This window comes from Malaclemys terrapin, chromosome 1, assembly GCF_027887155.1.
Source record: "Malaclemys terrapin pileata isolate rMalTer1 chromosome 1, rMalTer1.hap1, whole genome shotgun sequence".
In the NCBI taxonomy this organism is placed as follows: Eukaryota; Metazoa; Chordata; order Testudines; family Emydidae; genus Malaclemys; species Malaclemys terrapin.
The window spans coordinates 97219304-97247256 of NC_071505.1; the positions used below are offsets into that span (position 1 = coordinate 97219304).

Sequence of the window (27953 nt, forward strand, 5' to 3'; positions counted from 1 at the left end):
GATAGTCATTATTCAAATGGACCTCGTCTGGAAAATAGCATCTAGCCCTGACTGGGCTAGTGACCACTTGGCAGTATGGAGACCACTGGTATGACTATTTAATGCATACACACCTGCATCTGTTATAACTTTCTCCCCTCACCTGCACATCCCTTCACTCCTGTTATCTTTTTATTTGCCTAAATCTTAGATTGTGGTCTCTCCAGGGCAGGGACTGTCTTCATGTTACTTATTTGCACGGGGCCTATTACAATGCAGCCCTGATCCCTAACTGGGGTCTTCAGATGCTACTGCAATCAAAATAATGGGAGAAAATGTTTTCACTGTAAACATACCACGCTTTGGATGATTTGCTTTCTCCTACCTTCCAGTTCCTACCCTCGCAAAACCTAATCACCACAGCCCCCAATCTGGGAACTCAGGGATATCTCTGGGAGTACTTTCCCTTTAGAGTAGCCACAATGGGATCTTTCTGATCTTCACTCACCAGCCCCTACGGGAGAGAGAAGGGGACTGAGCTGGAGGCAATGTATGATGGGATGCCCCCTCCCCCAATTTACTACTTCTACAACAGAAGATGAGACACAGAACAGGAGGCCAGATGGATATTAGGCTTGTCTCCCTCCTCCTCACATCTGTAGCAGAGCAGTATTAGAACAAGGTCAGGACAATACTCAAAAAGTTTACCGCAATTGTAAAGTCTGTTAGGGGTGTGATTTTTAATGGAATTTTTATACCCAGCAAAAGCCCTAGTGTAGACGCAGTCATACAGCATAAAAGTGCTTTAGCTGTGTAACGGTGCGGGACTCAGCCCTGCGGCCCCTCCTGCTGGCATCCTGGGAATTAGCTCTTTTTCCAGCTTTGGAGCGCCCTCTGCAGGCCGACATCTCACTGCTGCTGGGCCCCCATGTCCCTCCTGGACCCCAGTGCCCATTATCTGGGGTGCTGCTCCCTGGCAGTAACCCCTCACTCTCAGGGTCTCCCCTCCCCAGGGACCCCAACCTCCTAATCCCACCTTGCCTCAGCTCCCCTGCTCCTCTGGCCTTTCCCCAATCCCGCTTCACTCCCAGTACCCTTTCTATAGACAGCCAGGCCCTGCTCCCTCCAAGACTGGAGAGAGTGACTCTAGCGCCAAGCTAGCAGCCCTTTTATACGGACCTGCTGTGCTCTGGTTGGGGCGTGGCCCCAGCTGTGCCTGCTTTCCTAATCAGCCTGGGCTTTTCCTTACAGCCCCAGCCCTCTCCCAGGGCTGACCGTAACCCTGTCAGGGCCTGAGGGGGTAACCACCCTGCTATAAACTGGTAGAGCTTATTTCACTGGGAAAACTAATATAAAGATAATATAATCTAAGTGTGTCTACACTAAGAGGGATTGCTGGTATAGCTACAAGAGCATTCCTTTCCTAGTGTAGACTAGGCCCAATATGGACCCTCTTCACAGCATCATTTTAAACATTTAATACACATATTCAATCTGCCTTGCTAGCAGGGCCGGCTCCAGGCACCAGTGAAGGAAGCAGGTGCTTGGGGCGGCCAATACAAAGGGGCAGCACTCCGTCCGGTATCGGGGCGGCACCTCTGGATCTTTGGCGGGAATTCAGCAGCAGGTCCCTCAGTCCCTCTCTTCCTCTTTGAGCTGCCGCCGAAGAATAGAGCAGCGCAATTGAGCTGCTGCCAAAGTGCCGCCAATCACCTTTTTTTTTTTTTTTTGCCGCTTGGGGCGGCAGAAAAGCTGGAGCCAGCCCTGCTTGCTAGTCACAGCATAGATTGGTCCTAGGGTGGTGTAAATTACATAATGTGATTCATTCTGCACACCAAGATGTGTAATAATATCATCATCCAAAATACATCTCTTTTGCCCACTCTTCCTTTAGAGGAAAGCTTCGGCCTTCAGCTGAAACTCCCCGGACAGATCAGGATAATGAGCATGAAATGGAGGTCACTGCAGTTCAGCACTGCACCTGGGCATTTAATTCTTCAAGTCTCTGATTCCCATCAATAAATTGCAAGTAGAGGAGAGTAGATCAGGAAATGGTAATAGTGAGAGCCAAGAAGCAGGGGGGTTGTGTTCATCTACCTTCTGCAGCATTCGTGCTGCAATAAAGCAAATGCTCCACTCACCCCATGTAGTCACCTTGGCTGAAATCTGCTCTCATACCATAGAGCATATTGACATTTTGTCTTTAGTTACCTCTCCCAGACTCACTAAAAAATTCTCTCACACACTTTGCATAAACTCAGAAACCTGTCTGCTGTGAATATTGTGACAGACGCAAGTTGGTTGTTAGCTCAGTCAGTGAAATGTCAGCTTTGAAATCCCGCTGTCAAGTTAGCCCACCCTGGAACACCACTCCCTGTATGTTTTCGCTTCACTTCTCTCTGTAATTTGTTTGTTGTTCATAATACTTAGGACTTGTATGTTTGCAGTGTTGTTGTAGCTGTGTTGGTTCCAGGATATTAGAGAGACACTGTGGGTGAGGTAATATCTTTTACTGGATCGACTTCTGTTGGTGAAAGACAAGCTTACACAGAGCTCTTCTTCAGGTCTGGGAAAGGTACTCAGAGGGTCACAGCTAAATACAAGGTGGAAAAGATTGTATTTAATACATATTGTAAGAAACCATTCAAAGTGAAATGGCCAGTTAACACCTCTGTAGCGGGGGAGGAGGGGGAGAATAAAGGAGGAGGGGAGTAGTACATTACAGATTGTTGTATTAAGCCGTAAATGCAGTGTCTTTATTAAGTCCATGATTTTTAGTTATGCATCTGTTATGTGCCCATTCACCAAAGAAGAAACCAGCTTCTGAATAAATGAGCAAATAGTATTTCTTGGGTAGGGAACATTATAGAACAGGGGTCGGCAACCTTTCAGAAGTAGTGTGCCGAATCTTCATTTATTCACTCTAATTTAAGGTTTCGCGTGCCAGTAATACATGTTAACATTTTTAGAAGGTCTCTTTCTATAAGTCTATAATATATAACTAAATTATTGTTGTATATAAAATAAACAGGGTTTTAAAAATGTTTAAGAAGCTTCATTTAAAATGAAATTAAAATGCAGAGTCCCCCGGACTGGTGGCCAGGACCCGGGCAGTGTGAGTGCCACTGAAAATCAGCTCGCGTGCCACCTTTGGCACGCGTGCCATAGGTTGCCTACCCCTGTTATAGAACATTTCAGTATCAAACTGATCCCATGTCCTGTCCCAAGAAGAGATGGTGCTGGAGTTTGGAGACTGATCATAAAGGTTTTCATTTTCTCATTCCTTTCAAAATAAAGCAGGAAATATGGGAACTAGTTCTAAATTACCCATGCATGAGAGTGACAGGAGAAAGATAGAAACTGATGAAGACAAACAGCTGGAAATAATGTGAGGCAATGAAGCAATTACGTTGCGGCACAAAAGAATGAAATCACATGTATAAATAATTATCGGGGGAGCTCTCTCTCCTAGTGTTACCTTAGTAATGCAGAAACATACGGCCAAGTGATGCTATTGGGGCCAGGTGTAGCATAGAGCTGCACCACCATAGAAGGAGGTCTGGGAGGGATTGCACTCCTTCTTTAATGGCCCATTGTGCGCACATAATGCAACCTGCACCACATCAATGCATCTGCCCCGCTCCCCTGACCAGTGCAGAGAAAAAGCAAGGCTGGATGCATTGATAGGGTGCATGGGCAGCAGATATCACAGGCCAGGGGAGGCTGAGACTCCGCAAACAGCCAGATGTGGCCCTGCCCATGCTCCGCCCCCAGCCCCCCAAAATCAGCCACGCTGGCATTCCGGGGCTGGGGGCATTGGGGCCAGGGATGCTGGGGCCGCCCGCCCAGTGCTCTGGGACTGGGGGCACTTGGGGGGGTCGGGGTCTGGGGTGGGGAGGCTGGCAACCATGGTGGGGAGGGCCTCTGGGCTCCTGCGAGGTAAGGGGAGATGGAGGAGGGGGCTCAGGCAGAAGGGGCAGGGCCAGGGCTAGCCTCCCCGAACAGCCAGTTCATGCGCCACCCATGAGGAGGTGCTTGAAATGAGAAGGCCCTGCAACTAAGCCAAGCTGTTGCATAAGGCTATGAGAGAAGCTCCTTGTACACTAAACATGCACCTGCACATAGGCTGGCTCAGCTACCTGTTGGAAAGACAATGACCCTTCCAAGGTTCATGCCAGTATATAACTATAAAAGCTGGCCAATAACTCCTGATGTTGAAAAGTCTGCTTAATAAATGGATTCCGAAATCTCTTTGATTAAATGATCATTCTCTCAATTTGTTAATAGTCTTCCCTGGAATTGGAGCCACCTCCCCCTACCTGAGTGATGGCCCACAGCAGCTACATTCCACAAGAGTGGAACTGTTGGCCACAGGGCTGGGTTAGCTCAGGGCACAGGGCTGGCCTCAGATGGTGCAACTCATTCCCAGAACACGTTGGCTTTCAGCACAAAGTGCAAAACTCACTTAATCATTTTAGCTTTTGCACCGTGAAGCAATGACCCTGCAAAACACCTGTGTGGGAGAGAAACTTCCAATATGCAATACTTGTAAACCCCTGGGGTGAATCCTGGTGCCACTGAAATGAATGAAAGAACTCCCATTAAATCCCAGTGGGGTCAGGGTTTCACCCTTTATGTATAAGGTTCTCAGCTGCCACGGTGAGGAGCACAGGATAAAAACTAGATAGATGGATGTAACCAGGTTCCCTGGCTCAGTTACAGTTTTACTCTACATGGGGCCTTAGTTTAATCAGAATATTGCACACACAATATTAAAATGCCTTCACTGGGTTTTTAAATAAGAAGTAGGATTTGTCTCAGACAGGACCCAGGCCATGGCTCCTAACAACTGCTGAGAGCTGATTAATCCTTTGGTGGGGGTCACACACAGTCCATCACAAACTCACTACCTGAGGGCTTAGAAATGCAGGGTGGGGTTTTCAAAAGCCCTCAGTGTCAGCAAAAAGAAGAACAGGAGTACTTGTGGCACCTGTTCTTCTTTTTGCGGATACAGACTAACACGGCTGTTACTCTGAAACTTCTCAGTGTCAGCCTTACTCTGCTCCCATTGAAGCTAATGGGAACTTTACTGTTGACTTCAATGGAAGCAGAGTTAGGGCAATGCTTCACGCTTTTGAACCACTCCCCACAAAGGGTTACATGGGAAGCAGCACCAGCTTAAAGATTTGGGGGTGTCTTCAGTTGCAGCCATCTGTGGAAGCCCCCTGCCGCTGTCCCCATGCACATTCTCTTGTTCTGTGAATCTACAGGCATCATCATTAAAGAACAGCCTCCGAGGAGCCCGCTTCCATATGGAGGATAGGATTTACTTCCATGCACATTTCTAAAACAGCGTCCCTGAGATGCAAGCCATAGGTTTGCTGAGAACCAAGGATTTTCCCTCCTTGCACTCTGTTTTTCTGTGTATTTTGTAAAACCTTGTGAGTCAAAGTCAGGGGACGGTCAGGAGATGGGAGTTTTGGAGGCTGTGGTTTCTCCCAGTTGGCTAAAGCCCAGCACTAATAAGAAAGTTAAAAACAAAATCATGTCTGCGACACTGTTATGGTTAGAGACCAAACCCAGTGTGTCACTGCTTTGTATTTCTGAGGCGGATGAGCTAAGTTAGCCAGTTGGGGCTGGGACGTCACTGTCTAGAAAGTGGCTATGAAATTGTACCCTGGCCTCAAGGTGCCGTGTTAGGGAGGTTTGCTAAGCAAAGCCGCTTGCTGAATGTGGGAGTCTTTCAGTTTGGGCCTCTGCATGGGAAGTTTGTAGGAGCTGCTTCAGCATCCAATGAAAAACCAGATGATATCACTTGAGAAGAGGTCTGAGGGGGTAAACTCTGTGGCAGATGTTTACAAGAAACGTTCTTTAGATTCACGAATGAAAAAAAATTAGAACTTGAGAGGGGAGTAGACAGAGCAGTGGAATTCTTCTGCCTGGAAATGAGGGTTAATGGACTCCCCCACTCAGAGGCCCTGACCGGCTGTTTTGGGTTATAACCAGGCAGAGGTTCTGTTCAGTTCCTCTCAGAGCATGGGGATTTTTCATGTTTAAAGGGAGATTTTCCCCACTCCCCACAGCCGTGTTTGTGAGTTTGGAGAGTGATCAGACCAGCAGCCATTCTTTGTGTAGTGAAGAAGCTGAGTGCACAAAGGACGCACCTCATGCATGGAATTTCTAAGGCCCTGTCAACCTCCTGGTAGAGAGTAAGAATGTGAACCACAAGCTATTGTTGTGGCTGCATCAGGCACTGGTGGGGAGGTCAGGTGAATATTTTAACCACAGAAGGACCGACAGGGAGAAAAGAGGTAGCAGTCTAACAAACCAGCCTCTGAAAGTATTCTGGTTTTTGTGTGTGAGTGAATGCAAGGCTCATACAATGAGAGCACATCCAAGGACAAAATATAGCACAGGTAACTGCTGTGCTCGCTCCCATTATACAGGTCTGCCAATGCACCTCACTTCTGACCTGCAGCACCTCCCCACGCCACTGTTTCTGAGTCCCTACAAAATGTCAATACACCTCAGTCCTGGGTCTAAAGCAGTCCCCGATACTCCAGTCCTGAGCCCCTACTGCAGTACCAATGCACCTCCGTCCTGAACTGCAGCACTTCCTGCTATTCCAGCACAGGGCCAGTCCTAGGATTACCATATTTCAAATTCCCAAATAGAGGACACTGCCAGGAGGAGAGGAGCTGGAGAGGAGGTACAGCTGGGGGGTGCTGGAGGAGGTATTTGGGGGGTACTGGAGAGTGTGTGTGTACTGGGAAGGGTATTTGGGGGCTGCTGGAAGGGTGTGTGTACTGTCATGGGGTATTTGGGGCTGCTGGAGGGGATATTTGGGGGGGTACTTGAGGGGTGTGTGTACTGGCAGGGGGTATTGGGCTGCTGGAGGAGATATTTGGGAGGTACTGGAGGGGGGGTGTACTGGCAGGAGGTATTTGGGAGTGCTACAGGGGTGTGTGTGTACTGGCAGGGGGTACATGGGAGTGCTGGAGGGGTGTGTGTGGACTGGGAGGGGCATTGGGGTGTGCTGGAGGGGCTACCTGTGACCTCACACTCAAGGTGAGGGGCAATTTTGTGCTCCCTGTCACAGTGGCCGGGTGGCTGGGACACAGCGGCAGCCCATCAGTTAGCGCCTCCCTGTGGGCCTCTCCCCCTCCCAGAGACGGCCCAGCCAAGAGGTGCTTGATGGCTCCACTTACCTGGCGGGCTAGGCCTGGCCAGGGTGGGTGGATCTGGCAGCTGTGGATGCAGGGGAGGAACCAACTGGGGCACGGAGGTGGCTCTTTCTGAGCTGCAATGTCTGCTCTGCAAGTCCCGGACACTTCCTCTTATTTGAAAAATCCGCCCGGACGGGGGGACGGAGGATCAAAAAAGAGGTCGTGTCTGGGGAAAACTCGGACTTATGGTAACCCTGGCCATTCCTCTCCTGTCATATAATGCCCCTGATGGTTGCTGCGCTTGTTACACATTCTTACATCTGTCTGATGAAAACCTAAGCAATAAGCCTAGCTGAGAAACAAATACCCAGTGTTGGGTCTGCAGTGGCTCACTCACATTTGTCTTGTTTATCCAAGTGAGGTGGAGATATTGCCTCACAGATAAAATCAGCCCAGGTCCCCACCTCCTTTTCCCATAAAGGGTGAACCCTTTTCTCTGTAAACAGAGAAGAGCAGACTGAATGGGGGGCTTAAGCAGACCACAGCCTCCACGCAGCCTCAGGCATGCCCAATGAAAAGAAGAGGGTCTATGTGTTATTCCCAATGGAATTTCTCTACTTCCTGCTGCTTGCAATTCCTAGCCACTGTAGTCTCTGCTACACAAATGTGTGTGTTTAGGAGGGAAAATAATGCCTCTGGTTGAGATGGTGGTTACGAGATGAAAAAAGATTGATCCCCACAGTGGTTTCCTCTGTTTGCGTGTGCTTGAAGAGCCCCTTTCTCCTTAAGGCTGGAAAGGGTTAGGATGGAAATAGGATGTAAATTGAAGCCAGTTCCAGTTGAAAATAACTCAGCATATGTCCTCTGTGAATTGTATTTAACTCACCTGGTAGAACTGCCACCACTTCCAGCCCACAAGGGCAAGCCTGGTTCTCAGGTCAAGGCCAAAGCACACATATATAACAACCATCTGCTTGGGTCATTGGCATTCACTGCTGCCAGCCTGAGCCTTTCCCACTTCAGCAGAAGGACAAACTGCTGTAGTAGGCTTGTAGCCTACCACATGAACCAGCCACAAGAGGGCGACAAAGACCCACTCTGTGCTTATGTGGGCTACATATGCACTAGAGCTGGGAGGGAAACAGTTTTCCCATTCCATGAGCGTCTCCAGGTTTAAAAAAAAGAAGTTCCCATCCCCAACGGAGATGAAAATTTGAAATCTCAAAAATTTACGCACACAGATCATCTGGAAAAAAAATCATATCAGATCTATCAAAACATTTTATTCAATTTTGACCTGTTACATTTTTAACTGTAAATTGACTAAAATTTCAAAACAAAAAGTCATTTCAAACTGAAAAACAAGCTTTTCTGTCTTGCAAATGTTAAAATGGGACACTGACAATTTCAAACAAAAACAACAAGGAGTCTGGTGGCACCTTAAAGACTAACAGATTTATTTGGGCATAAGCTTTCGTGAGTAAAAACCTCACTTCTTCGGATGCATAGAGTGAAAGTCTATGCATCCGAAGAAGTGAGGTTTTTACTCACGAAAGCTTATGCCCAAATAAATCTGTTAGTCTTTAAGGTGCCACCAGACTCCTTGTTGTTTTTGTAGATACAGACTAACACAGCTACCCCCTGATACTTAATTTCAAACAAAGTTTTCAAAACATTTCTGAATTAGGAGATTTGTTCTAACCAGCCCTTCCCCACAAACAGTTCTGGTTTCAATGAATTAATCGAAAAAGCATTTTTTCCTAAAATTCCTGACCAGCTGTAATATGCACACAATAGGCCAGTCACAGGGAAGAAGGCTGCCATTACATCCCCTAAATTCCACAGAACCAAAGGCAAAATCTAGCCTAGATAAAACTAGATTTTCCACTGCTGGGCAAGAGGCATCAGGCTCTGTGACATAGCAATGGGGGGGAAAGGACAAAGAGCTTAAAATTAGAGCTGGTGGAAAAGCAGGATATATTAGGACACTAGAGGAGAGGTGAGAATGTGATATAAGTCCCAACTTTCTGAGTAAGTGGGTGAGCATGAGGGTGATGAAAAATATATGTGAAAGATTGTGAACAATGTAGCCAACATGACTTGTGTCATATTGACACGATAACATATGGCAGTCTTAATCCATTGCATATGTGTTAGCCTGCAAGTGTGCAGACAAAAATCCCATGTGCCAGTATGCATAAATGTGAAACTGTATTGTATGGCATCATATGATATGACAGGAAGACATGAAGACATACACTCACTTCTACACCTTATCACATAGACAGAGACTATCTGCAGTGTGGCAACTCCTGTTTCCCTAATTCTTGTAGATTACACATTCATCAAAAGCCCTCTGAACACTGAGAACTTAATTCTCATTGCTGGTTTTGCTAGTCCTGTGCCTTTAAAAAACTAAAAGTCAAGCTTTTCAAAAAGTCAAGTGGTGAGTGCCCTGATGTTTTGGTTTCTATCTATGCCAGTAATTCCACTGCTCGGAGCGCTTTTGGCACAACAGAAGAACGCAAAGCAAAAAAAGAAAGGGTGACCCACTGCTGAGCAGCTGCTGGAAACCCAGAGGGTATTTCAAACCTACCAGTGAACTGTGGTATCCTGTACCCTTTACCAGGCAGTGAACCATGAAGATACTGCCTTGATCTACTGCCCACCTCATCCTGCCAAGCATCTGACAGCTGGCATTTCAGCCAAGGGTGAACTAGAACACTAGCACTATGCCTGTATTTACAACTATCTTGGGATATTTTGGGATGTTACGGATTACTGCTAGTGCCATACTTTGCTTTGCTTTAGGGCCTTGGCTACACTGGCAATTCACAGCGCTGCACTTGCTGCACTCAGGGGTGTGAAAAAATACACACACCCCGAGCGCAGCGAGTGCAGCGCTGTAAAGCGCCAGTGTAATCAGTGCCTGCAGCGCTGCACGCTCGCTCGCAGTGCTGCAAGCTATTCCCCTCGGAGAGGTGGAGTACTTGCAGCGCTGTGAGACAGCTCTCGCAGCCACGGCAGCGCTGTGAATCCGCGAGTGTAGCCAAGGCCCTAGTATACACAAGGCCTGATTCTGATCTCATTGCCTTTAAATGAGTTCCACTGGTGTGAAATCAGAACCAAGCCTGTAGTAAGGTTTGAGTATCCATTGCCCAATGTGGACCTGTGCCTGTGTAAAGTTGGCAAGAAGTGGGCATAAGCCTTCCCGCTAGTGAACTGCACTCACTGTATACTTCTGAGGTGATCCTCGGCTTGTGAAAAGTATGTGTAGCTGTAGCTCCATTAGCTGGCTCTATGCACTAAAGTGCAAGCACCAAAAGGGGCATGGCTGAGCCCCTAAAGGGCATGGTTACCAAAATTCTGCACTGCAATTTTCACACTGGCTCAAGGAAGTTTGGTTCCCATCAAGAGGCCATGCCTGGCACCCATTGAATTTGATGAGCACAGGATCTGGCCCAAAGACAGTGGGAGAAGCACTCAAAGCCTTCTGGGTGCATTACGACCATTGGTGGCAGACAAGGAAAATAAACAGTCTCGGAAGCTCTGGGGCCACAAATAAGAGATCCAGATTCAGAGGGAATTGAGGATAGGAGGCAAACCCATTGGAAGCAGGACAGTGGGGGGATGGGGAGGGAGGGTAAACTCTTTTGCCCTCAGATGTGTTGCAGGAGCAGGGTTCTGGGGTTCCTGGAAGATGGTTTGGGGTGCTGTAGTTCATTCAGCCTCATGTATAGTTTTCTTCCTTCTGATGTTACCTTCCTGACTCCCTTCCACAGCTTTAGAATTTACTTCCCAAATGCTCCAATTCCTAGAGGGTTCCCCTCCTTCCTAGAGAGTAACTTCCTCCCTCCCCTATGTAACATGTTTATTTTGGGAGAGGAGTATGTGACATTGCACTCCATATGTTTATGGAAATATGCTTATGACTGTAAATATAATGTAACTGGAATATGCTTCATGCAAAAGGTCTCTTGTAAGGTATCATTACAAAGCTTATAATCTACTGAGTGTGGTCATCCTATTTGTATAAATGTATAATTCGTGTATCTGAAGCTAGAAATACGAAGTTTTACTCTGAACTTCTATTGTAACTATGCAAAGTGTGGGCCATTAATGGTGGCTTGGAATCTTGATGGCTCCCATCAACCAGGACAATTGGTGAATGTTTACTTGCAAGCCTCCACTGCATACCTGCGGGCCAGTCCTAGAGGAATGGGGGGGGGGCTCACAGAACATGTGACCATGTCACCTGGTACTGGAATCCATCTTTCACCTGGTGCTTTTCCATTTAGAAGGATGGGTGGGAACCCAGAGAGAGACAAAGGATTCCTGCCTTGTGCCAAAGCTATAGAAGGGGGTGAAACAGAACAAAGGGGGCTGCAGTCATGAGAAATCCCCTAGCTACCACCTGAGCTGGAACAAGGACTGTACCAGGGGAAAGGATTGGGCCCAAACTAGAAAGGAGTCTAGTCTGTGAAAGAAGCTTATTGGAGGGTGAGGGTGAGATTTTATCTGTAATCAGTTTCTTAATGTATCAGGCTTAGACTTGCGTGTTTTGTTTTATTTTGCTTGGTGACTTACTTTGTTCTGTCTGTTATTACTTGGAACCACTTAAATCCTACTTTTTATACTTAATAAAATCACTTTTGCTTAATTACTTACTCTGGGGGTCAATTAATAATACCTGAGGGAGCAAACAGCTGTGCATATCTCTCTATCAGTGTTATAGAAGGTGGACGATTTATGAGTTTACCCTGTATAAGCTTTATACAGAGTAAAATAGATTTATTTGGGGTTTGGATCCCATTGGGAGCTGGGTGTCTGGGTGCTAGAGACAGGAGCACTTCTTAAGCTGTTTTCAGTTAAGTCTGCAGCTTTGGGGCACGTGGTTCAGACCCTGGGTCGGTGTTGGAGCAGACTGGTGTGTCTGGCTCGGCAAGGCAGGGTTCTGGAGGCCCAAACTGGCAGAGAAAATGGGCTCAGAGGTAGTCTCAGCACATCAGGTGACAGTCCTAAGGGAGTCTCTGAGACTGAACCCGTCACAGAGTACTCTAATTTGTGAATTAAAATAGGGCAGAAAGAAACCCAAACAATGTCAGAGAGAGGGGAAAAATCCAGCTTCCCTTTGTCTCACTACGGCACCCAGCAAAAAAAAAAGAAAATTAAACACACTCTGGAGGGCTCACTGTCCTCAGAAAGAGGGGAAATACCTAGAGGTGTCCTTAAAGGCAAACACACTTGGAGAACACAAGCCCTACAAAGTGAACTCCATACTTTAAGAAATGAAACATTTCTATGCACTCAATGTGCCCTTTAAAAGTCTTTCCCATATTTGGACAGGTGGTGCTAGGGATTTATTGGCCAAAACTATCCGTCGCATATGGATAGCCCCCACTGAATCCATTTCTTTGCTGTGCATCTGTTTGCCTGGATTTGTTTTTACAATTCTCTCACGCTTGAAACCCCAGCGAAATGAAGAGAACTTAAAATGCTTGCATGCCTGTGTTCCCAAATGCTCAGCACACCAGAGTGACCCTGAACGGCATCCTCCTGGAGCACCAAGAAAGGAAATTAAAGTCACATTAAATGTGGGATTAATGACAAAAGTTAGGCAGGTCTGAGTTAATACAAAAAGCTGTGCTCTGTCCTTAACCCTTTCAACCCACTTGGATGGGACGTTCTAACCACAGCACATATTACAACCATAGCACATTGGTCTGTGGTTAGTTTGATTCCAGGATGTGGGACTTACCTTATATGGCCATTTGGGTTTTTTTAAATGTAATGGAGGAATAACCGATAGCACAGATCAGATTTTTACCTATCCTGAACTCTGTATTGCCTTAAGTGGGGGTAGTCAATAGGGGGCCACGGACCAAATGTTGACCACCAGATGCTTTTGAATGCACCCCAAAATCTATTTATTTACTTATTATCATTTTTGGTTTTTTTTTTATTGTTTTCTCTGGTGTCTGGACCTTGACTATACCTTGACCAAGAAATTTGAACCTTGACAAAAAATAATTGTCTACTCCTGCCTTAAGCCATCACCTACCTTAATTACCACTTACCTCTGGCCTGTTACTCCTCTCTTCATCCTATATCTGCATGTGTCTCTCCTACATTTCCTCCTGCATGTCCCAGCTCCAACTCTAAATGAAATGGGAAAAATGGAGTTCCTTATTATATCCTTGAATCTCACCTTCTCTCTTCCTAGACACTGTTGATACTTCTACTACCCTGACAGTTACCCAGACTTGCAACCATGGTGTCCTCCAATTTCTCTCATGTCTTTCCCTCTCAAATCCTAGAAGTTGCTAACAGCTTCCCTGTTCTTCCTTGATAACTTCTTAAAAATGTGTTCCCTCTTCTCCATCTCTTCTGCTAAAACTCTGGTCTATGTCCCAGTAATCTTTTGCCTCAACTGCTTTAGCTTACTTCTCTGTGGCCTCCTAAATCACACATCACTCCTGTGCAGACTATCCAACAGCCAGCAGCCAAAGTCACTTTCCTTGCCCACTGTTCCAACCACATCACTGCACCTCCTTAGCTCATGGCACATCACATTCAAATTCCATGTCTTCACTTTCAGGATTCTGCACAGTTTTGTTCCTGCTTTATCTCATCATCTCTCATCTTTCCCTACTGCTCCAGCTCACACTTTATGCGCTGTAGTCTTGATCCATCTATCCTTCTCCCATATGCAATTCAGAACCTTTTCTCATGATGTCTCCTATACCTAGAATATCCTTCCCTATCCGGTGAGCCATGCAGACTCTCATTCTTCCATAAGACTTATTTCATTTGGGTTTCCAGACACCAACCCTCATTTACCATGCCTCCTGCCTAATAGACTTTGTTCCATCTTATTAAAAATATAAGAAAGGCCATACTGGGTCAGACCAATAGTCCATCTAGCCCAGTATCCTGTCTTCTGACAGTAGCCAGTGCCAGATGCCTCAGAGGGAATGAACAATGTCAAGTGATCCATCCCTAGTTATCCAGTCCAAGCTTCTGGCAGTTGGAGACTTAGGGACACTCAGAGCATGAGATTGCATATATTATGATTATAATATACTCTCTCTCTCTCTCTCTCACACACACACACACACACACACACACACACACACACTTTAAAAGAACCCGTAACAATATGGGTTTGTCTGTAACAAAGCATATATTTAGCTGTTGCCACCCTCCTCCTTCCCATATCCTCTCCTTTTTACTTGTCATCTCTTTCTCTGCTACATCTAGACTGTCAGCTTCAGAGGGGGCAGGGACCTCTCTCTGTATTCATCTGTAAATCACCAGGCACATCTGTGGAGCTGTAGAAATAATAAAGAGGAACATGGTATTGTCCACTGAGTCAACAATTCTGCATAGAGCTCATGAGCTAATAAGTTAAAGTCAGGCACACACCCACCACCCATTCCACATTCCACTGGACAGTCCCGACTTTCACATGTCTACCCCGCATTTGGCAAAGTCAGCTTGCAGGCTGCAGTAAATCCTGAACTTAGTTCAGACAGAAAAAAGATTGCACTGTATATGTCATGGCACTGCATCACAAAATTATTTCTTTCATGTCTGGATTGAATCAGCTCGTTGTATTCTATGGGAAACCCAAAGCTTTTATCTACTCCCTTGCTCCTCCTGTTGGTTCCCCTCTGAATTTGCACAGGAAAAATGCTGCACACTTCACATTCCACAAATATCAGGATCTTTTGACTTTTAAGCATATGATTAACATCTGTTATTTTCCCACACAGAGAAGATATCCCTATCACCCAGGCAAAGACAACTAAATAAACTGAGATCTTGTCCTTTGAAATAAAGCATTAGAACTTAATCTTCCTTCAAGGAGAGAACAGAAATTGTACAGCTCCAAGCACAATGGGGCCTCAATCCTGACTGAGGATTCCAGACACAACTGTAATACACATAATTATAAAATAACAATGGCAAATAGCAAGAGGACTGGTAATGACATATGGGGTGGATTTGAACTGGCATCTTAGAGGTGAGAGGCATGGAAAGTTAATGGAACATGTGCTCCTAAGTCACTTAGTTGCTTTTGAAAATCCCACCTATGGAGCCTTTCACTTCTGAGTTACCAGTTCAAATCCATCCTCTGGCGGTAGTTACTGAACTCCACCCCCCTCCACCAATGACTGGTGGCCGATGTAGTCTGAGAAGTGAATGGGTAACACCAGACCAGTTCCTGCTAAGCAAAGGTGAGATTCTGTGCTACACCTCTAAGAATATACTCCCAAGAGCTATAACTTTTCTGTTTACCATCCCTGTTCCCCAGAGCCTTCTTCAAATCATCCGTCATGTTGCTACAAAGTTCACTGTGCAATATAGTAGTGATTGGAATGTAATTGTGTATGTTGTGTGGTAGTTTGTAAGCAGTCCTAATGCCCTTTGTTTGTTTCCTCCCACCAGCCTGCCCCTATCCATGGGGTACTCTTCCAACTCCCAGTCTGTCATCCTTTCCTCCATCCCTCCCATGGACCAACTTCTTCCTTGTAGCTCACCACTGAGTAAAACAAGGCAAATGTTACACTAAGGGGGAGCTCAGGCTTCATCTAAGGGCTTGTCGGCATGGGATGTTACTGCATGGCAAGCCAGGGTGTGACTATACAGTGAACTAGCTTGCTGTGCAGTAATGTCCCATGCGGACACTGCTACATTGCATCAAAATTCCTAGGGTGCGATTTGACCTATTACACTTTACAAGTAGTAAAGTGCACTCTGGGACCCTTGGGGTGCTGTAATAGTGTCCACAGAGGGTGTTACAGCATGGCAAGTGAGTGCACTGTAGATTCACACTCTAACTGGCCACACAGTAACATCCCATGTAGACAAGCCCTAAGATAATTCCCTCCCTTGGCGCTCCTGGTTTACACTGTCCTTCTGTTTTATTCAAGGCAAGGCCTCCAAGGGAAGATCTCTGATAACGGTGTCTGTCTCAGGGCCGAGAACACTGTTAGAGTCTAATTAATAATCAATGCTAAGAATATTTCTGTATTTAATGGCTACATTCAAAATCCCAGTGGTAGTTAGTGGGTGGGGGGGGGGGGGGAGAGTGTCTTAGTTTACAGCCATGTATTTTCAAAGGGGGCTTTATCCAGCCTCTGATTTTGCACACGTAATTTTACATGCACAGTCATTTGCACACAAGTACCACAACATCCATTATGTCCCAAAATGCTATTAGTAGGTGCAAAATCCTTGTAACAGGTAGCTTGCCTGGGGCCAGCCAAGCCTAATTACTAAGGAGACATACCTGAGCAGGGATCAGCTGATTCCCCTCTAAAGAGCAAAAGGAGGTGGAGAGAAGGATGTTCAGGGCAGGGCCACCCAGATGTGGTGAGGGGAGAGAGGCAGTTTACCCTGGCACCTCCTTTTGAGAGGGCCCCCAAAAGGACAGACTGGTGTCATGACCAAATTTGAGTGAGTGATGTTGCAAGTGGGCCCATCGGTTTGCAGCACCACTCAGGTTTGGCTTGGCTGCCCCTCCATCATGCTGCGTCAGGCCTAAGGTGCCTCGCCAGTCTGAGAGCCTGGAGGTAAGGGCTGGGCCAGGAGTCTAGGATACCACTCCCATGGGCAGTGGGGCTACAGCACAGGGAGAGGCGGGACTTGAAGCAGCCCCCTGGCCACACACAAGGCAGAGCCCTCCATCCCCTTGAGGAGGGTTGTAACCCCACAGGCCTGGGCTCTTCTGACCTTCCATCCCCTCCCCTCTTTTTAAACTCTTTCATCTCCATGGTAATTTTTTTGGAAGGGTGGGGGCCTCCATTTCAGATTTTGCCCTAGGCTCCCAAAAACCTCTGTGCGGCCCTGGCTCAGGGAGACCAGAGTAGAATACAGAGGCTGCTGGTAGCGAGTTGGCCCCAGCATAGGTACCTGGAAGTGGGAACTGAGGCTACAGGCAGGAAAGGCCTGGGAGTGACCTGATAAGAGGGTAAATGGATGGGCTTGAGAACTTTACTTTGAATGCTGTTAATTTAATAAACCAGAACCTGAAAGATTTGTGCATTATTGAAGAAGTCCCTTGAAAGGGGAAACTGAGGCAGGGCTGCTTGCAGGGCTGCCCTGAGGCCACAAGAGGGCATGCGGGAATCAGCCACCCTATGACACTGGCATAGCTGGCAGGATCCAAGACCTTCCTTCCAACAAGGAGGGCATTTTGGTGGTCAAAAAGGAGAGAAAATAGAGGATGTGGTGTGTCTTCTGGCTGAGCAGCAGCGGTGGGATTCAAGCATTCCTTCTGCAGCTCCTGCAGAGTCAGCAGGCAACCCAGGCGGTGCAGCTCAGGGCACAGCAGCCACAGCAGGGAGATCACTGTTACCAGCAGGTGAGGAAGATCCTGCTGTGTTTGAGATGTGGGAAGCCAGGACACAAAAGAGTAGAGTGCCCCAGGTGGCAGTGGGAGCACTCAGCGTGTGCTCAAGGAAGAGACACTCCAAGGGTGGTCTAGGAGTGGAAGGGCCTGTCCAAATGTTTCGTGTTGAGAGGTGGGGCACATCAAGAGGGGCTGCCCCTTTAAAAATTGTAAAATGTAAAAGGAAAAGAAGAGGAGCAACAGACCAAGTTGGGAGCATCCCCCTAAGTGGCACATAAGACATGTCCAACTAGGGCAAGGGAGAAGAAGACACACACACACTCCACGAGGTGTTTCAGGTGTGGAGCAGGAGAACATGTGGTAAAAGGGGAAGAGAAAGATGGGTTCTATGAGACAGGGAAAACCAGACAGTCCCAGTGAAACAGTCCCCAGACCTGTGGATTACCACAGGGAGTACTGTACGGGCTGTTAGCAGAACCAGATCAGCTCCAGGGGCCCAAACTAGAAAAAGAGGAAAGACGGGCCCTTTCCCAGTGTAGGAAAGTGAAGGAAGGGTCAGAAGGGATGACCAGTAAACTGCAGAGATGGTGAGGGGGACAGAAATACCTTGGGGGCCACATCTGTCCCTACCTCTATCATACAGGACAGTGCAGGAGTTCAGTAAGGGATTTCCACCACCCACCAATGTATTCTGGAGTGGATTTTTAATCTTCTTCTTCTGAAGCATCAGGGATGGCCATGGCTGGAGATGAGAGGTTGGATGGGGCGGGTCAGGGCTCTGCTGTGGCACCGAGTATCCTGTCTCTCAGGTCTTGGCTGACTAGTTCTTGCTCATGTGTTTAGGGTCTAAGTAATTGTTCGATGTGCGGTCAGGAAGGAGCTTGCCCCCAGATCAGATTGACAGTGAGTGACCTTTGGGAAGAGGGGTGTTCCCTTCATCTGCAGTGTGTGAGTGAGACCCTAATAGCATCCCAATGCAGTAGGGCAAGGGCTCACTGATATCTGGTAGTGAATTCCAGCTGGCCTGTGCCCAGTGCCCCAACTCACTGGTGTCAGAACCTGTATCTAAAAAGGGTCATGTCAGATAGCCATAGAAAGCTAATAACATACTGATCATTAATTTTCTTTCTTGGTGTATGTAGGGGGCACAAATTCAAAATTACAAACATATTGGAAATTATGTTATCAAAGTGTGTCTGCCAGGCAGGGCTAAAGTTACTCCACCCTAGACAAAGGAATGTGGTTCTGGCACGTGGAAGGTATTTCCAAGGTACATTAAGAGATGATGGGAATGCAAATTACATAGAAGATAAACAGGACCATCAAAACAACAGGGGGAGGAAATTGCAGGAAACAGATCAATTTGCATGTTAGCGAACACCCATGGGGAAAGAAACCAGCACAGAATTTCTTTCACCAGACTCCATGTCGCCTTCCACACAGCTTGAATGAACTTTACTATGGCGGGGGGCAGGGAGTTGAGGGAACTGTCAGAACAATCCATTTCAAAGGTTCACTGGACTGTAAAGAAAGGGGCAGAGAACTCCAAGTTATCTTTCACCTAAGACAATGGAATTTAGGACTTTGTACACGATCCTGACTAGAGGGTGGGCAGCCCATCTTGCTGGAAGGTAGATTGGTACGGAAATGACCTGGATCAAAGGCTGTAGCTTGTTTTATTAAGTTTTAGCCTCTAGAGAATGTTATTTGCTTGTAACCATTTCTAACTCTATCCTTTATGCTGGAACTCACTTAAAATCCTATCTCCTTTGTTAATAAACTTGTCTTACTTTTAATCTAAACCAACCCCATGCTGTGTTGGATTTAAAGTGAATGTTAACTCCAGTTAATGTGGCAAGCTGTTGGGTAATGGATCTTTAAAGGAACAAACAAACCTTAATATCTCTCTGAATGGTCCAGGACAGGGCTGAACATTGAGGAGCACACGGCTTGGGGAAAAATTGGGACAGGGAGTTTGGGGTCATCTTGCCAGGTGTAACCAGAGTGTGGCTGGGGTGTCACAAGCAGGCTGCTGGAATCAGAATTGCTGAGTCAGAGCTGCGTAACACACAGACATTCAGTGCAGGCTTGTGTGCGGGCTGGGAGCGTCCGAACAAAGGGTGCTACAGCAGCAGAGCATTTTGAGAAAGTTATGGGTACAAGGCAGGCAGTGACACAACCCCTCACTGGTCTGGATTGCACCCCAGAGCATGCGAGAGGGCTGTGTATCACTTGCCAGGATTATCTATATCTCACTTAATCAGTTCTCTGCCATTGCAGGGGCCTTGGGCATTGGTGCACCGTGGTCCTGCCGGTGCACAGCTCTGCCGCTGGCACATATTAATCTAGTCTCCTGTGGGCTGTAATATTTCGGTCTTATTTTGGTTGTTGGGTTTGGTGTGCAGCTGCTGGGTGGCGTTGGTGGCCTGTGATGTACAGGGGATCAAACTGGATGATCTGATGGTCCATTCTGGCCTTAAACTATGATTCCATGAAAATAGAGCTGTTGCAGGCTCGGATAAAGGATATTAAGTCAGAGAGAGACTCAGTTCTGGAGATGCATGACCAGGGTGTGGAAATGCCTAAGGGGTGGCAAGACAAGGCTTCTGGTTGTGAACAGGGCATGACTGTGATGCGTTGGGAGAGGCCATTAACAGTTTGCTTTCCTCAAAGGAGAGGTATTGAAAGGAATTGGCAACTTTGGAAGAAGCCAGGCAGCTGGCCTGATAGAAAGGGACAAGCTAGCCACAGATAAGCAGGGCTTTGAGTGACAAATCAAAATGCCGGTGGACAAAAGAGATGGGATTCCTCTCCAGATAGCGAAGATGGAGACAGTGTGGGAGAGAGAGCAGTTTCTCTCTGAAAGTAATTGGATGAAAGGAGAGCTGGGTAGAACTTGCCCTGTGGTGGGCAAGGGTCTAAGTGGGGTAGGAGGATGTAACAAAATGTCTTGTCCCTTCATGGCTTGAGACCTGTGGCCAGCGAACTCTAGTTACTAAGGAGGCACGCCTGGGCAGGGATCAGCTGATTCTCCTGTAAAGAGCAGCAGGATACTGCAGAGACCAGAGTGGAGTGTAGGGGCTGGTGAGACTTTGTAGGCTCCAGCAGAGAAATCTGGAACTTGGAAGTGAGACTACAGACAAGTGAGACTATAAGCAGGAAAGGCCTGGGAGTAGCCTGATAAGAGAGTAAATGGATGGACTTGAGGGGGAACTTGAGAACTTTATTTTGAATGTTAATTTAAAAACCGGAACCTGAGAAGGGGTGTAAATGGGCAAACCTTATAGCTACCGGTGTTATACTTTCTCTACCCCTTTAATCAATCTGTCTGCCTATGGTGGCCAGTTTGCTTGCCTTCTATCTAGATATGTAGAGGAGATTTTGGGATCAGGACCAGATCCCTATCTCGTGTAAATGGGCATAACTCCACTGACTTCAGCAGAGCCTGACCAGTTTACACCACTTGATGATCTGGCCCATATATACAATACAGGGTGATTACAGGCTCTTGTTGCTATAACGGGCTTGGTCCTGTGAAATGCTGAGTACTTACAACTCCAAGTGACTTCAGTGGTACTCCATCATCACCACTGATCCTTCCTTGACACAGAAACTATCCCCAGCCACTCACCACACAATGTCACAGATGAAGACAACAGCCAATTCTATATTTAGGGCATAGCAGCTTTCTGTCCATATAGACAATTGGTAATTAGCACAAGAACAATTTATTTCTCTATTTTCCAACTTAAGCAAATAGGAAAGCCATTTATCTGTTCAACTTCAACTCACTGCCACCATCAAATCTTCAGGGTAACTGTTTAATGAATGCAGCTCATGCTTCATGCATTTAAATAAAGACAAAATTCTCTAAATCCTGTTAAATTGGGCAAATGTACAATAAATATACAGTGTAGTGTATGGCAATGGTGGGGCATTCAGATGACTTAAATGCACTAGTACATGATAAGGTGCAGGATGATGGTATCACAGAGAGATGCAAGAATGCACCCAATGGTGTGGGGTTTAAGTGTGATGTCCACAAACTTCAGGCAGAGCAACATGAAACAAGGTTCGGTGTTATAGTGTCATATATGGAACATATCTTAGGCCCTTCACAATCATGTAAGAAGACAGGCCCAAAAGACTACACGTTTTAAGGCCCCGATCTTGTCAGCTGATCTGTGTGGGTGCACACCTACACCTGCATGGAGCCCTACTGAGGGATGCTTACGCCTTGGTGGGAGCCCTGATGAAGTCAGTGTAGCCCCGTAGCGGTGTGTCTGCCTGGATCAGCTGGCAGGCTCCACACACAGACAAGAGGCAGTGAGACAGAAGGGACACAATGGGAGTTTTTGTATTATATTATTTAATCCCTGCCCTCGCCCATTCTTTTATTCCCCCTTTCCTTCCCCTCTTCCCCCCCACCCCCATTATATGATATTGTGAATTTGGAGGAGAGAGAGTGAGACAAGACACCATGGGCAGCATGTAAACCGCCAGCTCGGGAAGGCTAGCCCCCAGCCCTGCCCCTTCTGCCTGAGGCCCCGCCCCTTCCACTCCCTCTACCCCCTGCAGGAGCCCAGAGCATCCCCCACTGCAGGCCACCGGCCCCCCCACCCCAGGCTGCCCCGGCCCCGGAGTGCCGGACGGGCAGGCAGCGCAGCCCCAGTGCCCCCAGCCCGGAGCGCTGAGCCACAGCATGGGGGACGACAAGAGCCGCAGAGAGGGAAGCAGGAGGGGACCCGGGGGGCGGAGCCTGGGCAGGCCACGCCTGGCTGTTTAGGGAGGCTCAGCCTCTCCCAGCCTATGATACCTGCCCATGAAAGACACAGCAAGAGAGTTGTACTAGTGGATTGTCTTTGTGAGTTTGACCCAAAAGTTGCCATCCATTTCCTCCCCTCTTTCCCCCCTACACACACATCACCACCACTGCCAAGGGAAAGGGGAAGCAGATGGGGAATGAGAACTGTTGGGAGTTGGGAAGGGGTTTGTGAAAATAACTCAGATTCTCATGTCACCTTTGAAACGCTGTGTTCCCCCAGTGAAAACTGCAGGTGCAGGTTGAATATATAGGGAGGGAACGGGGACAGTGACAGAAAAAGTAAGGGACCAAAATCAAGGAGAGAGACTGAGAAAAGCCCGAACCGGAAGAAGTGCAGGTGGAGTGTTTGAAGTTGCTGCTTTTTGGGGGGGGTTGACTCTGAGGAACTCTTCTTAGCCTCCGTATCAGAATCATTTGGAGACCTGTGAAAAAAATACTGTTCACTGTTTTCCCACAAGACCATCCTTTTTTGACCATGAAATGGTAACTCAGCTTCCCAGCAAGAAGGTAGCTGGGTGCTAAGAACTGCCACAGAGATACTAATGGGATTCTTTCTTCTGTCTTTCAGCTCACAACCCCAAATTTCCCTGTCGTGGTCAAGCTGGGACATGCTCATGCTGGAATGGGGAAGGTAAGGAAAAGCCTGACACAACTCCCCCATTTTACATCTCTGTATATAGACATGTAAACTTACAGATATATATTGTGCACCCTCACTGTGACAGGGGTATGTACCCTGCAACCAGCTGGGTAGGGAAGGGGTTAAGTTAAAGAGCTTCTGCCATAGCTAGTCCAAGCTGCATTAACCACCAGTGTGGGAGGAAAGGACCTTCAGCTGTGGCTCATTAAGAGGCAGGCATATATAGGGTGTGCGCACAGGTGCTATTGGGTTGGAGACTGCTATGGGTTGGGGTGGTGTATGTGCTGCTTAGAGAGGTGTCTGAAGCCATCAGGCTGGTCATTTTTGTGCTTTCTGAAAAGAGAAATATTCTTTATTGAGCACCTGCAAAGTGCCCTTAGCCTGGGAGCTCACAATCTCCCATTGTCTCCTTGCAAAAGAGGGAGAAGCAGCACTGATCTTCTTGACCCTGTTATTATTATTTGACTCTATCAAATGGAAGCCCTTCAGTTATTTTCTTTCCCCACTAGAAGGAACCAGGACAGTTTAGCTGGCCCTTACAAAGGAGGAAGGCAGACTGCCTAGTTGCCTGCCAAGAGAGGAATCCTGAAAAACTCTTCCCTGCCCAAAAGAACCTGTTTGTTTTTCCCAGGCTCCCTGGGATCTTTTAGTGAATTAGCAACCTCTGTTCTTTGGGAGGGGAGGGTGGCAGCAACCCTTTTAGTCAAACACACTTACATTGCATGTTGTATCTTCCATAGTCACACCCGTCACATATATCATTATATCAAGGCATCCTATTTGTGTCCAGAATATGGTTTGTTCCTATTTGGTGGAGTTACCGTCTCTCCTGGTTTTTCTTTGGATCCCAATAAAAGCTGAAGAAGAATCACGAGAAATATCCTAGCTTAAGTTTTCCACTAGAAAAAAAATGGCCTTTCCCCCCTAAGTATCACTTTTTTTTTTTTTTTGCCTAAACAGAAAACTATGCAAGACCCAGGTTTAGTACAGCCTGTAGGCCTGGGCCCTGGAAACAAAATTATTCTCTAGGTTCCTGTCCTTCATATAGAAACTCCTTATAATGTTCCAGTGGTTTGTGTGCTCCATCTGTGGTTGCCAAAGAAGAAGCTGACTACAGTCCCAAGCAACTGCTAGAGTGGTCTTGGGCATCCAAGAAAAAGTATTTAAATAAATAGGAAAACTAAATGAAATTAGTTTGTCTGTATTTTAAACCAACACCGCTGTTAAGCTGTACCATACTGTAATGCAATAACCAGCCTAGCACTAGCTGTAGGTGGAATCACTGAATGTGCACTTGTGAGCTATTTGGCCAGGGAAATCCAATCAGAACAACCCAGAAGACAGTTATACATACTACTTTTCACCTAAGCAAAGGTTTCCAGCTCCCTTGAGCAGAGTGGGTATCTCAGGTGAACCGCACCCCGGTCTTCCCTCATTGCTGTTCTATCACATCTGTAATGTGGGTCATAAATGTGTCGCACTTATGCTGAAAGAAACCCAAACTGGCAGTTGAGATGGTTGAAGAATCATTTAGAAGTTGCCCTGTGAGTTCACATGGATGGCGTGTCTCAAATGACCACTGTAGTCTCAGCAGGAAGTTGAGCGTGTCTCATCTGTATCAGACCTCAGATCTTTGTTTTCTCCTTATTCTTTACTGAGATTTTTGTGCCACTGCTGGTTATAATAGAAGAGGTTTGCCAAATAACACATCAGGGCAAAAGCACATGCAGTAGCACAGGGAGTTACATAAAAATTAGTTACGAATGGAGAGGTGGGGTGATATGAAACATCCCAAAGTTATGGGGCTGTTCAGAGCCCAAGATTTAGGTTAGCCCATTATGAACTTAGGGACCCCTTGCAACTGATTTTGAGAACCACCCAAGTTCTGGGGTATTTGAACCTTGGGTTTTGTTTGGGGCCCTTCTCCAGCTAGAAGCAGCCTGAAGGGAAATTCAAATTAATTTAATCAGCCTTATTTAAGTCACAGAACAAAAAAAAAAAAAAAAAAAGGAAGAGAAGGTGAAGAGAAAATAGAACTCTAGCATGTTTAAATGGCAAAGGCTTTGACCAAAAAGTTGTCCTTTCAAGTTATGGTAATACAGCCCAGGGCACCTGGGTTTTAAAAGGAGCTCACTTCAGTTTGCGGTGTGAGTGTGAGGAGCTGGGAGCAAGAGGTGCAAGGAGCTGAGAGCGAGAGGGTATGTTGCTGGAGGACTGAGGAGCACAAGTGTTATCAGACACCAGGAGGAAGGTCCTGTGGTGAGAGTAAGGAAGGTGTTTGGAGGAGGCCATGGGGAAGTAGCCCAGGGAGTTGTAGCTGTCATGCAGCTGTTACAGGAGGCACTATAGACAGCTGCAGTCCACAGGGCCCTGGGCTGGAACCCGGAGTAGAGGGCGGGCCCGGGTTCCCCCCCAAACCTCCCAATTGACCTGGACTGTGGGTTCTTCCAGAGGGGAAGGTCTCTGGGCTGTTCCCCAACCCACATGGTGAATCTCTGAGGCAAGAAAATCCACCAATAAGCGCAGGACCCACCAAGATAGAGGAGGAACTTTGTCACACTATACACTGGAGAAACAGCACATATTTATGAGACATTCATTCATATATATATATAAGAGCAACTTTCTATATAGCTACTCTGATTTTATTTTTAGACCTCTCTAATTAGGCCAGTTTAAGAGCCACTTCAGATCCACACCAACCTGTAATTATGAAAACATCTTCCCAATACTGTTCCCAGCTCAGATGAATTTATTGCATCGCAGAAGAAAAACTTGTTGTTCATAATAATGTGGTCAGAGTTATTTTTCTCTCACTGGAACAGAGGGATTTCTTTTTTTGTTTAAATATAGCACAAACTAAACAGAGCCACTATGTAATGTAAAAATACCAGGGGGCTTTTATCAGGAAGGTTGACTCGTCACCTTGTCTCTCCTGGGACTGGAAATAGAATGTTCTAAAAATGAGAGCTTTGAAAATGCAGTGTATTAAAGAGGAAGCAAAAACAGCAAAAGTCACCTTGGTTTGTCAAGGGACAAATATTTTCCTAAATGGGGGACAAATAATGATTTAACATGTAACAGCACAGTCCAATCATTGCAGTCTCTCTGACTCATGAGTCAGGAGATACCACCCACCTTGAAAATAGCAGGAGTATCCCAGTTTTTGAACGTGGGTCTGATACCTTTTGCTAGACATGGAGAGCTGTGTCTGATCCAGCACACACAGCCTGGATTTGGGACTGCTGAAACCTGTGGCTAAGGCTGGCCTTTAACTAGAGGTGCTGTGAGGGAAGCTGTGAAGGGAAAATTCAGAATAATTTTATCTATTATTATTATTTATTATGAGGTGACCCCAGCAATGTGCAAGACAGTTCCAAATTTAATGTGAGGGTTAAATCCACTGGTGTCTGAGGAGTGGTGGGGGATTTGTGGAGCGAGAAGGTGTCTGAGCAAATTTTGTGAGAATAGCCATTTTTGTGAGTCAATTGCAATATGGCACAAACCTTTTAAGAACAAGTAAGCTTGTGAGATGTTTGCCGTTTGAGTTGGAGGAAAGATCACAAACTCTGTTGATGCTGTGTGACTTCCACCATTTGGGGTGGAAATCTCATGAGAACAGCTCATAAGATTTTTATCATATCTGTCTGTTTATTATAAGCCCATTGCTGCACATTTGAGTGCCATCAAACTCAAATCCTACCCAATTCAACCTTGAACTGATACCTTGTGTCTGAACCCAATATGGACACAGATAACTGCCTCATCAACCCATCTATAATAGAAAGTGGGTTTAAAGTGTGGAACAGAGTAAAGTTTGGGTCACATACAGAGAGAAAGCTAATGCACTCTTCTCTCTATAAAGTATCAGAGGGGTAGCCGTGTTAGTCTGAATCTGTAAAAAGCAACAGAGGGTCCTGTGGCACAAAAGGACCCTCTGTTTATAGAGTGCCACAGGACCCTCTGTTGATCTCTGTAAAGGACAACTATAATAATTATGTACCTGGCTGACAGATTCTTTGCTTGTGTGGCCACATGACTAGTGAAAGAGGAAGAGGAATATGACTGGGTGTCTGCAGTGATCAGATTGGAGACAAAAAAGGATGTGATGACCCTGAGACTCTAGAGTCTGTGAACACTTAGGAAATATAAGCATGGAAATGGGAGTAATGGAACACTACACCTAGAAATCGGAGCTGGGGAGACCAGAATTTCCTGTCAATGCCCCTCGTTGCAAGGACCATGTGTTCTGACTCTTTGATGCCATAAAGTGGTTGGGTGTCCAAACTGTGATTGAAATACACAGTGCTTATTTTTTAGGCTCCCAAGATAATTTGAAATCCTGCCTTGCAGGAAGGTTATATTAACATTTCTCTGTTGATAGATGGGATGTAGCATCACAGGGTATGTCTACACTGCAATTAAAAACCCCCGACTGGCCCATGCCTGCTGACTTGGGCTAAGGGGGTGTTTAATTGTGGTGTAGACATTTGGGCTCAGGCTGGAGCTCAGGCTCTGGGACCCTGCAAGGATACACTACAATTAAACTGCTCCTTAGCCCAAGCCCTGCAAGCACCAATCAAATGGCACAGGCCAGTTGTGGGTATCTCATTGCAGTGTAGATATACCCTTAGAAGAGAGGTCTGGGTTCCAGGATGGCACAGGGTCTTTTTCTCCAGTTCACTGTGGAAGTGAATTAACTGAATTAAGGCCACTTTAATTCTGAATGAGAGTATCCACCTAGGGGTTTAATGCAGTTTAACTAAGCTACTTCAAATGTACTCCTTTCAGGGCTGGCCTTATCATGAGGCGAACTGAGGTGGCCACCTCAGATGCCAGACTGTGGGGGGACGCCACTAGGACCCAGAGTGTAGAAAATTGTGTCTGCTGCTGGTGCATATGTATTCTCTCTGTTCTAAATGCACAGAGATGGTGGAAGGAGGGCACAAGAGACATAACAGGCAGGCAGGAGAAAAGGTGAGAGGG

The 27953-nt window shown here is 46.6% G+C and overlaps 1 protein-coding gene across 1 annotated transcript in view; it reads left to right on the forward strand.

Moving 5' to 3' along the window:
* Positions 1-27953, forward strand: part of SYN3 (synapsin III) — a 265520-nt gene that overhangs the window by 210401 nt on the left and 27166 nt on the right. Inside the window, exon 7 of the mRNA XM_054032562.1 lies at positions 22896-22958. Coding sequence (XP_053888537.1) covers positions 22896-22958 — 63 coding nt within the window. The remainder of the gene's footprint in view (positions 1-22895; positions 22959-27953) is intronic.